The 13,589-nt window shown below is 31.0% G+C and overlaps 1 protein-coding gene and 2 pseudogenes across 1 annotated transcript; 2 read left to right on the top strand and 1 right to left on the bottom strand.

Annotated features, from left to right (window-relative positions):
* The first annotated feature begins 3,107 nt into the window (after positions 1-3,107).
* LOC131176446 (BTB/POZ domain and ankyrin repeat-containing protein NPR1-like) lies at positions 3,108-6,179 on the top strand. The gene is made up of 2 exons (XM_058141504.1): positions 3,108-5,119; positions 5,325-6,179. Exons 1-2 carry the CDS (start codon positions 4,415-4,417, stop codon positions 6,063-6,065), a joined length of 1,446 nt encoding a protein of 481 aa, XP_057997487.1. The 5' UTR covers positions 3,108-4,414; the 3' UTR covers positions 6,066-6,179.
* A 1,059-nt stretch (positions 6,180-7,238) lies between these two features.
* On the top strand, positions 7,239-8,996 carry LOC131176447 (pentatricopeptide repeat-containing protein At3g14330-like; annotated as a pseudogene).
* On the bottom strand, positions 8,616-10,345 carry LOC110662028 (BTB/POZ domain and ankyrin repeat-containing protein NPR1-like; annotated as a pseudogene).
* Positions 10,346-13,589: the final 3,244 nt, after the last annotated feature.

The raw sequence follows: 13,589 nt of genomic DNA, 5'->3' as shown, positions 1-13,589 counted from the left end.
CTACTCATACTTAGACCCATATTTTCACCCCAATCTTCATATCACTGTTGACTGCCCATACTACCCATTTTTTCAAAAGAGGTCAGAAAGAACAATATAACACTGGTAGGCAACTGATGATATGACACAAATTTTTAAAATCTTTATCCCACAACTAAAATTATAAATAACATGTATGAACAAAATTCTTATAGTATCAAATAAAGGCAGCAAGTTAAAAAAATATACAAGATTATTAAGGTAAGTAACATAAATATAATTATGAATTTATTATTTATTTTATAAGATTAACATGTCAAGATAATTTAGAAAATAAATGTAAATGAATTTTTAGTTCTACATTTATTCAAAAATAAAATTTTATGAAATTCAATGCAACGATATGATTTAAGTTTCAGTATACTTACATGAAAATTTATTTGCAAATGAATTCTATCCTTTTGAATTCAAGCGGGTGTTAATAACATGAATTACAAATCCATAAACTAAGAACATGAATAAAAAACCCAACAGCTATATCAACGCAAGAATGCCTTTTTCCCCCTCCTTCTTCTTCTCTACAACATTTACTAAATCTCCGTCGACGCCATAGTTTAGAGTTGGGAGAGACAAAGAAATGGGTCAACAAGGAAGTTCGATTCCTGTCTAGCTCTGTGCTGTCAAACCCATCCAATACTGGGGCATTGACTCAAATAGGTTCAACTCCAGTACTGATTGAAATATCGTGAGTCAAATAGGAGATGCAAACAAGTTGTTTGATAAAATTCCTGACAGAGACTCTATTTCTTGAAATTCTATAATGTCGGGTTATTTCCGCAATAGGAAGCCTGAGGAGATTCTGTTTCTTGTGGCGCTCTTGGTTATGTCAAATTGGCTTTTCAGTTACATTGGCTTCGTGAACAAAATTATTTTAGAAGTGATACATCAATTGATTTAGTTAAATGGGCTTGCGGTGATATATGCAGAGCTAGTATTTTTGAGGTTGATTATCCCAAATCAAAACTCAAATCCAAACTTGTTTTGCTTTAATGGAATGATATACGGTTATTAATAAAATCCAGATATGCAGGCGTTTTATTAATACTTGTTCTTGTTTTACTAGTCATTTTATATAATTTTTTAATGAAAATTATTTTTCTAATAAAATTATAAATTTTTATATTTATTTAACCACAATGAACTAATATATATCTATATATTTAAAAAACTTATCAAATTTTAAAAAATGACCGACTGTTTTAAGATGTAAAAATCATTTTTCTTTAGGCTATTAGTAAAAAAAAGTCAAATTTTTGTGTGTTTATTAAATTTATCTAATCCTTTAAAATTTAATAAAAATTACTAAAAATTCAAATTTTGTAAAAGTTTTAACCACTTTTACATCACTTGACCTTCTAATTCATCTGAAAAATGATTATAATTTTTATAAAATTTAAATTTTTAATCACTTTTACTAAATTTTAAAGGATTGGATAAATTTATCAAATAATTTGACTTCTTTTATCAATAGCCATTTTTCTTTTGAATAAGAAAATATTTTTCGTTGATTAATTTTTATAAATATCCAAACGCCAAAAAATATAGAAAATAATTTTCTAAAAATATTTTATACAAAATAAATAGAGTTAAATAATTGTTTTTTTAGTTAGTGTGTTCTTAATGTTTTTATTTTTTTTTAATTTATATTTTGATTAAAATAATTAATTAATTATAATATATAAAAATATAAAAATTAATATTTTATTAATAAAAAATGAAAAAAAAAATTATTTTAATTTCTTCAAAGTAGAAAGTGTGGGATTTGTTTGGCCTAATGAACTTATTTTAACCTCTTAAAGAAGTAATAAGGGGAAATTTGAACTTTATTCCATCTCACGGTTTGCTACGCCGGTCTAGAATTATGGAAGCTGTGGATTTGATTTCAAGCTGAGTAATTAAATTAATTTTTTTAATTAAATCAAACTTTTTCTTAAAAAAAATAATAAATCAAACTATATTAAGAAATTGAATCAGAATTCAACTTATTATAAACTAAAATGAATAAAACTAAAAATTGAAATACTTTATTTTAACTCAATTTATTTTTTTATTAAAAATATTTTTTTTATTTTATATATATAATATTTAAATAAAAAATATAAATATATAAATTTTTATCAAGTTTATTATTTTAATTAAAAAAAAACAAACTGTATAAATTAAACATTTAAAAACTTTACATTAAATTAAACTTTTAAATAAACTAAACCAATAAATTTGATTCATATTTTCAATTAAAATCAAAATTTGCTCAAACTAGCCACTAATACTCATTTTATGATAGGGATGACAACGTATAAGATATCAGCGAAAATCACTATACTCAATTCAAATTCGATTAATATTTTTAAAATTAAACTCATTCTAAATCCGATTAAAATTTATTTTCAATTATTCTTAAACTTCATTATTATTACCCTAAAAATAATTAAACTAATTTAATTTTTATATTTTAATTAATAATTTATATAAAAAATTATTTTTATTAATAATTTATATTTTAAAAATTTAATAATTTCATAAAATATTTTAATTTTATTTTAAAAAAAATAAAAAATATAAAATTTTTTAAATATTATTATAACAAACATATATTTTATATTTAATTAAATATTTATATAAATAAATTTAATTAATATATACCCAATATAAAAAATTAAATTCAATCTAAATTTATTATAAATATTAAATTTTAAATTCAAAACGTCTCAAAGCCTAATTATATACTGTCAAACTCATTCTATTTAAAATTCGGTTAAATCACATATCATGAAAACTAGCGCCGTTGTCATCCCTATCACAGGACAAAACTTGGGCACATGGTACTTTTTATTGTAATAAAATATTATAATTTATTTGGATGGAAATTGATGAACACGTGGCTAATTATTATAGGGTGTTAAAAAGGTATTTCCAAAGGAAAAAGAAATTCTTTGCAGTGTTTTCTAAAGAATGGTGGTCTAATTGTCCCAAAGCATCAATGGCCTTTATTTTTTAAATTTTCTAGTAATACTCTTGGGGAATTCTGTTTGGAACGAAGAGGAATTCAACCTTTTTCATCTGCCCTTCGGCAAGTGTATAGTGTGTCTCCTTTCCTTTGAGACTCGTAGAAAAAGAAATAAAGAAAGAAAAAGTGTAGTATGGGAGAAAGTTTATAAACGGCAAGAACAAGAGATAGGTGGCTCTGGGAATTTCTCCAAGTTATGGCAAAAAGCTTTGATGTCCTTTATCTGCATGCATCTTCTCTATAATGTCCCTTAAATTTTAAGTTATAGTTTCAATATGCTAGAAATCAGTTTACGTTTGGGCCTTTACCCTTTATTTTCTCGCTCTAGAGTTAGTGTTTCCTTAATGCATTGAAAAGCTTTTTCCATATTCTGCTTATCTATATATCTTGCTGCAATAATAGGCCAATCCATTTGGAGTTGCAGTCTTCTGTTTTTCACTACATCTTTTAGCATCGCTTCAGCCTTTTCAATTAATCCCTTCTGACAATAATCAATAAGAAGGACATTCGGAACTCTGAAATCATAATACTAGCAAGATGACTCTCACTCTTGTAGCAATTTCTCAACTTCTTCAAGCTCCCCAAGTTTGACTAGAGAACCCAGCATGGATATATAATCTCTGTTGACTTGCTTCTTACAATTGGCTTTTGCAGGACCCCATAACCTCATCATGTCATCTTTATTGTCAAGACTTGCATAAAGTGAAATCAAATGATTGTAACCTGGTCCATGAAATGAAGCTGTAGCTGTAGCAGAAAATAAAGGTTTGGGTCTTGTGTGAGGTTCTATGCATGAAATGCAACTGTAGTTGTGTCAGGGTATTGGAGATTTCTTCGCTTTGTCTTTTTCAATTATTTCCTATGCGCATTTCTTTCAAGCACTGGACTTCAGACAAGAGAAGGATTATTCTGGCCTTAAAATAAAAGTTTTGGACTTATTTGGACCTAAACTTCCTTGCCCCAAAGTTAAGGGGCGAATTTGACCTCTTTCCGAGTAAGTATTCTCTTGTGTTTAATTTCTTTATTTTTTGCTTTACAGCTCCACAAAACCTTCAGATCAATAAAGAAGTGTGAAGGAAACCTCCGGAAAATTTCTGCAGATCTTCTTTGAAAGCTAAAAATTGAAGTTTCCGGGGAACACCGTCGGAACTTGCACATGAATTCATCTTTAGTCTTGACCCACTTAGACTCTTGCTGTCCCTGTCCTCTCACTGTGTCTTCCTTGGAAACACTAAAACGGAGGGCTCTCTTATAGTTGTGGTGGTGCTTCTTCTTTCAATTTTACTTCTGCTGTGGGTATATCTTGGAGAGATCTGGTTTCATCATTTAAGTTTTCTGGTGCTTTTTCTTTCAGGGTTTTCTAGATCAATGGATGATGTTTTTTATTTTCCTTATGATCCATCACAACCTGTGAACTTTTCTTCATCTTCTAGTTTTATTTCATCTTCTTATGAATTTAATGACTCAATTAGTCAAAGCATGTCCATCTCATCTTCTTATGCATCAAATCGTTTGACCAGCCAAAACATATCCACCTTCTCAGGCTCTGAAGCCAGGCCTAGTCAGAACACATCCACTGCATTTTCTTGTACATCAAATCGTTTGATCAGCCAAAACACATCCTCCCCCTTAGTCTCTGAGGTGAGTCCTAGTCTTGAGTTGATTAGTTTACCTCAGCTTAGCTCCAATTTGGAGCAGCCCTTGATCGATTATAATGCTGCTGAAATTGTTGTTGAGGGAATCCCTGTTAGCATTAATCGGGGTTTTCTAGCGGAAAAGAGAAGTTTTTTCCATGAAATTTTTGAGCGAGGAAAGGGTTATTTGGAAAATGATGGGAAACCAAAGTATCTTTTGAGTGATCTGTTACCTTTTGCAAAGGTTGGATATGAAGCATTCCAGTTTTTCTTGAGCTGCTTGTATACTGGAGAACTCCATCCTCCTCCGTTGGAGGGATCAACTTGTGTTGATAAAGAATGTGGTCATGATGCCTGTGGACCTGCAATTGATTTTACAGTGCATTTGATGCATGCCTCATCCATATTCAATTTACCAGAGCTGGTTGTACATTTCCAGGTCAGTTCCGTGTAATTCTGTACTGAGATAAGAATTTAATGGTGTATTTGCAATGCATGATGGTTAATTTATTTGCTTCTGGTTTGGTGCTAGTTTACGAACTGAATTTATAACTGCTGTTCAATATTTCTGTTGTGCTTACGAGACTTTGAATAAATTCCATATTATATATATTGTTGTAATTTGATATTCTATGTGTTTGCAGAGACGCCTTGTTAACTTTGTTGATAAGGCTTATGTGGAGGATGTAATCCCAATACTTTTGGCTGCCTTCTATTGTCGATCAGATGAACTTGTAAATCAATGTGTGGATAGAATAGCAAGGTCAGATCTTGATAACATCTCAATAGAGAAGGAACTTCCCTATGAGCTTTCAAAGAGAATTGAACTTAGTCGTAAAGAGTCTATGTCCGATGATGAACAGGTGTCTGAGGCTGTGGTACGCTTGCATGAAAAGGCTATTAGGAGAATACACCGGGCATTAGACTGGGATGATATTGAACTAGTAAAGCTTCTCTTGTGGGACTCTAATGTAACACTGGATGATGCCAATTCTCTTCATTATGCTGTTGCGTACTGTGACAGCAAGATTGTACGCGAGTTGCTTCGCCTTGGTTATGCTGATGTCAACCATAGAAATTCACAAGGCTACACACCTCTTCACATTGCAGCAATGCGAAGAGAACCATCAATCATTGTGTCTCTCCTAATAAAAGGGGCTAGTGCTTCAGACTTAACATTTGATGGGCGAAGTGCTCTTAGCATCTGTCGAAGATTGACTAGCATAAAAAATTATAATGCTGAAACAGAGCAGGGTCAGGTAACAAATAAAGACCGACTATGCATTGATATTTTAGAGAGAGAAATGCCGAGAAACCCCATGGTTGATGATGCTTCCATCACTTCCCAAGATGCTGCAGATGATACTTTTGATTTGAATCTCTAGCCTGTTCGCTAAAGATGACGTATGTCTATCTTTGTTAGCAATGTGTACTACTACTCGGGTAGTAAACCAAGCTGTCTATTTGATTTGTTTATAAGACCAAGTTATGTTGTTTGATTTTCATTATCCAATTAAATTTGATTTCCTAGGAATCTAAGATACAAAATATGTGAGATTTATATATTTAATAGGTAGGTTTCACACATTCAGTATCTTGAATTTATAATGAATCAAATTTAAATAAAAAAAAATTCTATCAAAAAATAAACTCGTAACATGTCAAACTATCCTAGCATTAAGCCATTTACCCTAATAATATGGTTCGTCAAATGAACCAAATAATATTTAGTATCAATAGGATTCACTTGGAGATTCTCTCTTAAGATTTATTTGATATTATTATTAAAACTGTTATTGATAAAATTATTTTTTTAAATATATTAATTAGTGAGTATTAAAAAAATAATTTAAAATTAAATTTAATAAATTTTAATTGTTAGAACGTAAAAAAAATCTTTTTCAAATTACTTTTATAGTAATATTTAAAATGATACTTTTTTTCCTTAACAACAGTTTTAGTCTCAAATCCTTAATGCTAAACAAATACTCAATAGAATAGTTAGGAATAGTTTTGGGGTTCACACAGCAAAATTTTCTTTAGGAAACGTTTACCATTTTTCATAAAAATGATAGACACGCAAAAAAATTAGTTTTGGTGGCATTAAAGTCCGAATAAATAAATAAATAAATTTTTTCATAATTTACAAAATTTTTAAATAATTAAATAATATTTATTTAAAGATTATAAAAAAAAATTTTCATCAATATTTTTTGGTTATTATTGCATTTGAGCTTTCCTGCTAGCCCAAACGACATTGCACTTAGCCAGTATTAAACGGTTTGATAATATATTTTAAATTAATAGAATTTAAGTATTTAAGAAATATTAAATTTAAAATATTTAAAATATTAATTATTAATAAAAAATATAAAACTAAACCGATTTATTTTATTTAATAACATTAAAATTATTTCTAAAATTAAAAATTTTAAATTTTAATATTAAAAAAAATTTTAAATTGAGGATTAATTTAGACTTTTCACCTATTTGTTCTCGCTCTTGTGACTATTTGGTACGAGTAGCTCGAGTCCAGCTACTAACGGTGCCCCGTGCACGTTCTGATAATGATTCCCGCCATTTCCATTTTAAGCAGCACAGCTCGCCCAATCGAAGCAACGGTCATTTCAGGCCCCAGATCGTCCAAACCACAAAAGCCTCTCCTCCATCAAACCCTCAAATCCCTCTCCAAATCAGGCAAACTCGCCGAGGCTATTCGTCGGATCGAATCTTCATCGTCCAAGTTCACGGATCCTGAGACGTATACCTTCCTTCTACATGCTTGTATCTCCCATAAATCATTAGACTATGGACAAAGAATCTATCTGCAAGTCCTCTCTGAATGCCGAGAAGGTCACAACCTTATTCAAAATCCCACTTTAAAGAGCAAGCTCATTACCCTTTTCTCCATCTGTGGCCGTCTCGAAGTGGCACGCCATATTTTTGAAGATGGCCTTGAGAATCATGGGGCGCCCGAGTCGGTTTGGGTGGCAATGGCAATTGGGTATTCCAAAAATGAGCGTTTTAGAGAGGCTTTGCTTGTTTACATTGACATGTTGTGGCATAATATGCAACCGGGTAATTTCTCTTTTTCTGTGGCTTTGAAGGCGCGTGTCAATTGGAAAGATTCAAGGCTTGGTAGAGGGGTTCATGGTCAGGTGATAAAGTCTAGTGAAGAGCCTGATCCGGTGGTGAATAACGCTCTCTTAAGCTTGTATGCTCAATGTGGGTGTTCTGGTGAAGTGTTGAAGATGTTTGATGAAATGCCTCAAAGGAATGTTGTTTCCTGGAATTCTTTGATCGGAGGTTTTGCTAAGCAAGATCAATTGTTTGAGGCACTGGATGTGTTTAGAAAAATGCAGAGTGAGGGAACGGGATTTAATTGGGTTACCATTACAACAATTTTGCCAATTTGCGCACGATTGACAACTCTTCATAGTGGAAAAGAGTTGCCTGCACAAATAGTTAAACCAGCAAAAAGACCAGATGTCCTAGTGTTAAATGCACTTATTGACATGTACGTTAAATGTGGAATGTTTGATTATGGCAGGAGACTGTTTAATGGAATGAGTAGCAAGGACTTGGCAACTTGGAATGCTTTGTTGACTGGATACGCAATCAATGGGCGCATGAGATAAGCAAGGGAATTGTTTGATGAAATGGTTTCATCTGGCTTGAGACCAGATGAGGTTACCTTCATTGCATTGTTATCAGGTTACAGCCGTGCTGGGCTTACAGAAGATGGGATGAAATTGTTTGATAAAATGGGCGTAGATTTTGGGGTCTCACCATTTTTACAGCATTATGCTTGTTTGGTAGATATCCTGGGTAGTGCTGGAAGAATTGAGGAGGTAATGGATGTCTATCACCGATCAGTTTACATCCAACAAGTAAACCAAACACTTCCCAAGTCTACTTGCTCCATACCAAACAAGTTAGGAATGAAAAGTAGAATCCATTGCAAATAACAAAGAGAGACGTATATCATCTTTAAAAAGGGTTACAGATTCAAATCAAAAGTATCATCTACAGCATCTTGGGAAGTGAAAGCATCTCCAGCCAAGAGGTTTCTCCGCATCGCACCCTCTAAAATATCAATGCATAGTCGGTCTTTATTTGTTTCCTGACTCAGATCTATTTTAGCATGATAATCTTTTTTCCTAGTCAATCTTTGGCAGATGTTAAGAGCACTTCGCCCATCCAATGTTAAGTCTGAAACACAAGCCCCTTTTCCCAGGAGAGACACAATAATTGATGGTTCTCTTCGGATTGCTGCAATGTGAAGAGCTGTGTAACCTTGTGAATTTCTAAGGTTGGCATCAACGAGACCAAGGTCAAGCACGTCGGACACAACCTTGCAGTCACTGTATGCAACAACATGATGAAGAGAATTGGCATTGACTGATGTTACATCAGATTCAATAAGGAAAAGTCGTACCAGATCAACATCATCCAAGTCTAATGCCTTACGTATTCTCCTAACAGCATCAGAGATCTGTTTATCGTCATGCATAGGCTCTTTAAGACTAAGTTCAGTTCTCTCTGGAAGAACATTAGGAGGTGCCTTCTCCATTGCCATGTTATCTGACCTTGATATTCTATCTACACACTTATATTCAAGTTCAACTGATAGACATTGGACGGCAGCCAGAAATATTGGGCTTACATCCTCCACATAAGCCATATCAACAAAGTTAGCAAGGCGTCTCTGCAAACATATAGGATATCAAATTACAACAACTTAATATGGAATCTAGTCAAAGGCAGCTCAACACATGAATATAATCAAGGACCCTAAACCAAATCATTGTTGTTCTCAGATTCATCTAATGAAGCCTCCATGAGGAAAGAACATACCATAATGAATTAACAAAATTAGGACTCAGAGGGTAGAAAATTTCAGTCCTTAAAAGTCTTGTTGCTGCAACAGGAATAAATTAATTAATTAACCATCATGCATTGCGAACACACCATTAAATTCTTATACCAGTATAGAATTAAACATTACAAGCAAGGAACTGACCTGGAAAAATACAACCAACTCTGGTACATTGAATATGGATGAGGCATACATCAAATCCACTGCAAAATCAATTGCAGGTCCACAAGCATCATGAGCACATTGATTATCAACACAAGTTGATACCTCCAACAGAGGTGGATAGAGTTTTCCAATATACAAGTAGCTCAAGAAGACCAGGAAGGCTTCATATCCAACCTTTCCAAAAGGTAACAAATCACTCAATAGATAATTTGGTTTCCGATCCTTTTCCAAACACCCCTTTTCTTGCTTAAAAAATTCATTGAAAAAACTGTTCCTTTCGTCTAGAAAACCCTGATTAATGCCAACAGGGATTCCCTCAACAAGAATTTCAGCATCATGATAATCCAAACTGTTATCGATCAGGACCTGCTCCAAATTGGACATAAACTGAGGTAAACTAATCTCCTCAAGACTAAGACTCACCTCACAGACCGAGGGGGAGGATATGTTTCGGCTTACCGCAGTGGATATGGATCGACAAGGCCATGCCTAGTATGAGGAGGTGGATATGCTTTGACTAATTGAGTAATCAAATTCAAAGGAAGATGAAGTAAACCTAGAAGATGATGAAGTAAAGTTCACTGGTGCTGATGGCTCGTCAGCAAAATAAAAATAAGCCATTGATCTAGAAAACCCAGAAAGAAAAAACACCGAAAAACTTTAAATGATGAAATCCGATCTTTCCAAGATATACCTACAGCAGAAGTAAAACCGTAACAAGAAAGTAGAAGTATCTTTTGTTTTAGTGATTCCAAGGAAGAGAGAAAGGGAAGACAGTGACAGCCAAAGTCTAAGTGGTATTGATGAATTCATGTGCACTTTCTAACTGTGTTGCCCGAAACTTCAATTTTTTGCTTTCAAAGATGATATGTAGAAATTTTCTGGATGTTTTCTTCTCACATCATTATTGACCTAAATTTTATGCGGAGCTCTAAAGAGAAAAACAAAGGAAATGAGACGCACTCTTGAGAATACTATTCCTTTCCTAACATCAATTTCCAATAGAAAAAATATAATTTTATGCAAAGAAAACTACTTAAAGCTGAGGAAAAGTGAAATATGACCTTTTGTTTTTAAGAAAATTAATTTGCTTATAGAAAATATTTTTCATAAAAATTATTAAATTTTAATTTTTTCTCATAAAAATTACGGTAACTGAAAGTTAAAAAATTTCATATTAATTTTTTGATTTATTAATTAATTTATAAATAAAAAATTTCATATTAATTTTTTGATTTATTAATTAATTTATAAATAAAATAACCTTATTTTGTTAGAATTTATTTAAAAAAAATTAAGATGGATAAGATGATTTAACTATCTCATTGTTTGTTAAATTCCTCTCATTTCTCTATTTTTAATTCACCAATAACTATGATTAAATAATTTTATTTATAAAATAATTGATAAATCAATAGATTAATTTAAAAATTTTTAATTTTCGATCACGATAACTTTTATGAAATTAAATTAAAGTCCGATAAATTTTATAAAAAAAATTAAAATTTAATAATTTTTATAAAAATACTCATAAAAGTAAATAATCGTATTTGATAACTACCATTTTGTTTTAACTAGAAAGAGTGGGGCTTTGCCTTTCTCTATAAACTCCATCTTTCTTCATCGGTTTTTTTTTTCCCCCTCTCATTCTTCCTTTAGATCTTCTTTTTGGATAGTTATTAGTGTGTTTTTCGCCAATGATTACCCCAAATTGTTTTCTTTTGTTGTTTTCTGTTTTTTTTTTTTCTTAATTTTGTATCTGTTTAGAACATATATAAATTTATCTCTTTAAATTAGTACTCATTAAAAAAGAATAAGAGGTTTTCTTCTTAATATTAAAATCCTACTCTCTCATTATTAAGAGAGTTTCTTTCTCCCATTAATAGGACTTTTTATATATATATAATGTTTGATGGAGCTTTCTTTCCATGGCGTAAGTAGAGTTATTAAATTCATATTAATTCGTTTGGTTGATTTGATTAATCGATAACTTGGGCACTAAACATTGAACTAAACAAAGAATTGATATGTTAAAATGATTGAAAGAGAGGTTTGAGGTATTAGGTAGAGACATGGTATCATTGGAGATCGATCCATTGAATTCATTAGATGAAAGATCGAGTTGAACTAAATAATCTAATTTTGGCTGAATCCCCTTTGAAATTTCACTGAAGAATTTATTTTATGCTAAAATTAGCCTCTGTAACTGCTTGTAATTATTTTGTACTAAAATTTATTTCCTTTGATTTGTATGATTAATAATGATGATTTGAATGATTTGGATGAATGTGCATCTAAATATTATTTTTATTTCTTGATTTGTATAATTTGGATGAGGGAGGGACGGGGAGAGAGATAAGGAGGTAGAGAGAGAGAAACCAATGGGGGATAGAAGGAAACATGGTGAGAGATGAGGAGAGAGAGAGAAAAACATCCAAGAAGTATAGAAACATAGAAGTAAAGAAAGAAATAGGGAGAGAAAAAGAAACAATGAGAGAAAGGGAGAGAAATGTTTGGGGGGAGGGGGGAGGAGAGAGACAAAGAGAGAGAGAGATAGTAATAGGTGAGAGAAGGAGAGAAACAAGAAGGTGGAGAAAGAAACATTGAAAGAGAGGGAGGGTAATTTAAGAACTATAATATCTTTTCTCTCATCAAATTATTACAAAAAGCTTTCATTAATAAAACATTTTATTTGATTATTAACCGAAATAATTGCAAAAACTAAGTAATTTAATTTATAAGATAAAAAAAAATCAAAATATTAATACAATAAAACTTAAAGAGGTAAATAATAATTTATCTTAAGAATGTGATTGGTAGAAGGTTAAAAAATTAGCGTTTGATATGAAGTTAATAAGGGGTAATTTTTACTTTTATAATTTTTAACTCTTCATTAATATTATTTAAATACTTAAACAAACTAAATTAACTTTGAACTTCATTAATAATTATGTCTTTTTAAAGAGTTAAATGTACGAAGTTAATAATTACCTTTTTTAAAAGTTAAAACTTAAAAGAGTAACATTTAATCTTTAATTTTTTACCCTTATACTATATTAACAAATATTAATCTAGACCCCAAGATTAACATTTAACGCTCCTTCAAGAAGGCATAAATATTAATAAAGTTAAAAATTAACTTAGTTTTTTTTAATTATTCAAATAATATTAATGAGTGATTAAAAGTTACAAGAACAATAATTATCTCTTATTAATCTCACACCAAACACTCTCTGAGTTATGAGTTTTCCCTCTCTCTTTATAGTATATGGACTCAAAGCTAAATTTCCTCCATCTCACAGTGGAAATAAGTTCGAATATGCCCCTCAATTTTTTAGAGAAATACAAAGGAACTCTTTTCTAATTTTTGGGTCAAATTAATCCCTATTTCTGTAAGTTTAAATTAATTCTATCATAATAAAATCCTTATAAATTATAATAAAATATTATTTTTCTATTTTAAATATTAAAAATTACTTATTATTTTAATTAAAATATAATTAAAAAAAATTTACATAGTGTCTTGGAAAATAAATCTTTAATTCTGCATTTATTCCAAATATGATTTCTAAGCGAAGTTTAACTCCAATATATGATTTAAATTTCAGCATACCACACATGAAATTTCATCTGCAAATGATTTATCATTTTGAATTCAAGCAGTGTTAAGAACATGAATTACAAATCCATAAACTAAGAATATGAATAACAAAACCCAGCAACTAATAACAACCTCAACAACTAGATCAATCGCAAGAATGTTTTCTTCTTCTTCTTCTTCTCTACAGTAATATTTACTAATTCTCCGTCGACATATGGTTTGGGAGTTGGGAGAGATAAAAGAAATGGAGTCAACAAGGAAGTT

Source organism: Hevea brasiliensis, unplaced genomic scaffold, assembly GCF_030052815.1.
Source record: "Hevea brasiliensis isolate MT/VB/25A 57/8 unplaced genomic scaffold, ASM3005281v1 Scaf113, whole genome shotgun sequence".
NCBI classification, from domain to species: Eukaryota; Viridiplantae; Streptophyta; class Magnoliopsida; order Malpighiales; family Euphorbiaceae; genus Hevea; species Hevea brasiliensis.
This window is presented reverse-complemented; position numbering and strand designations above follow the sequence as displayed.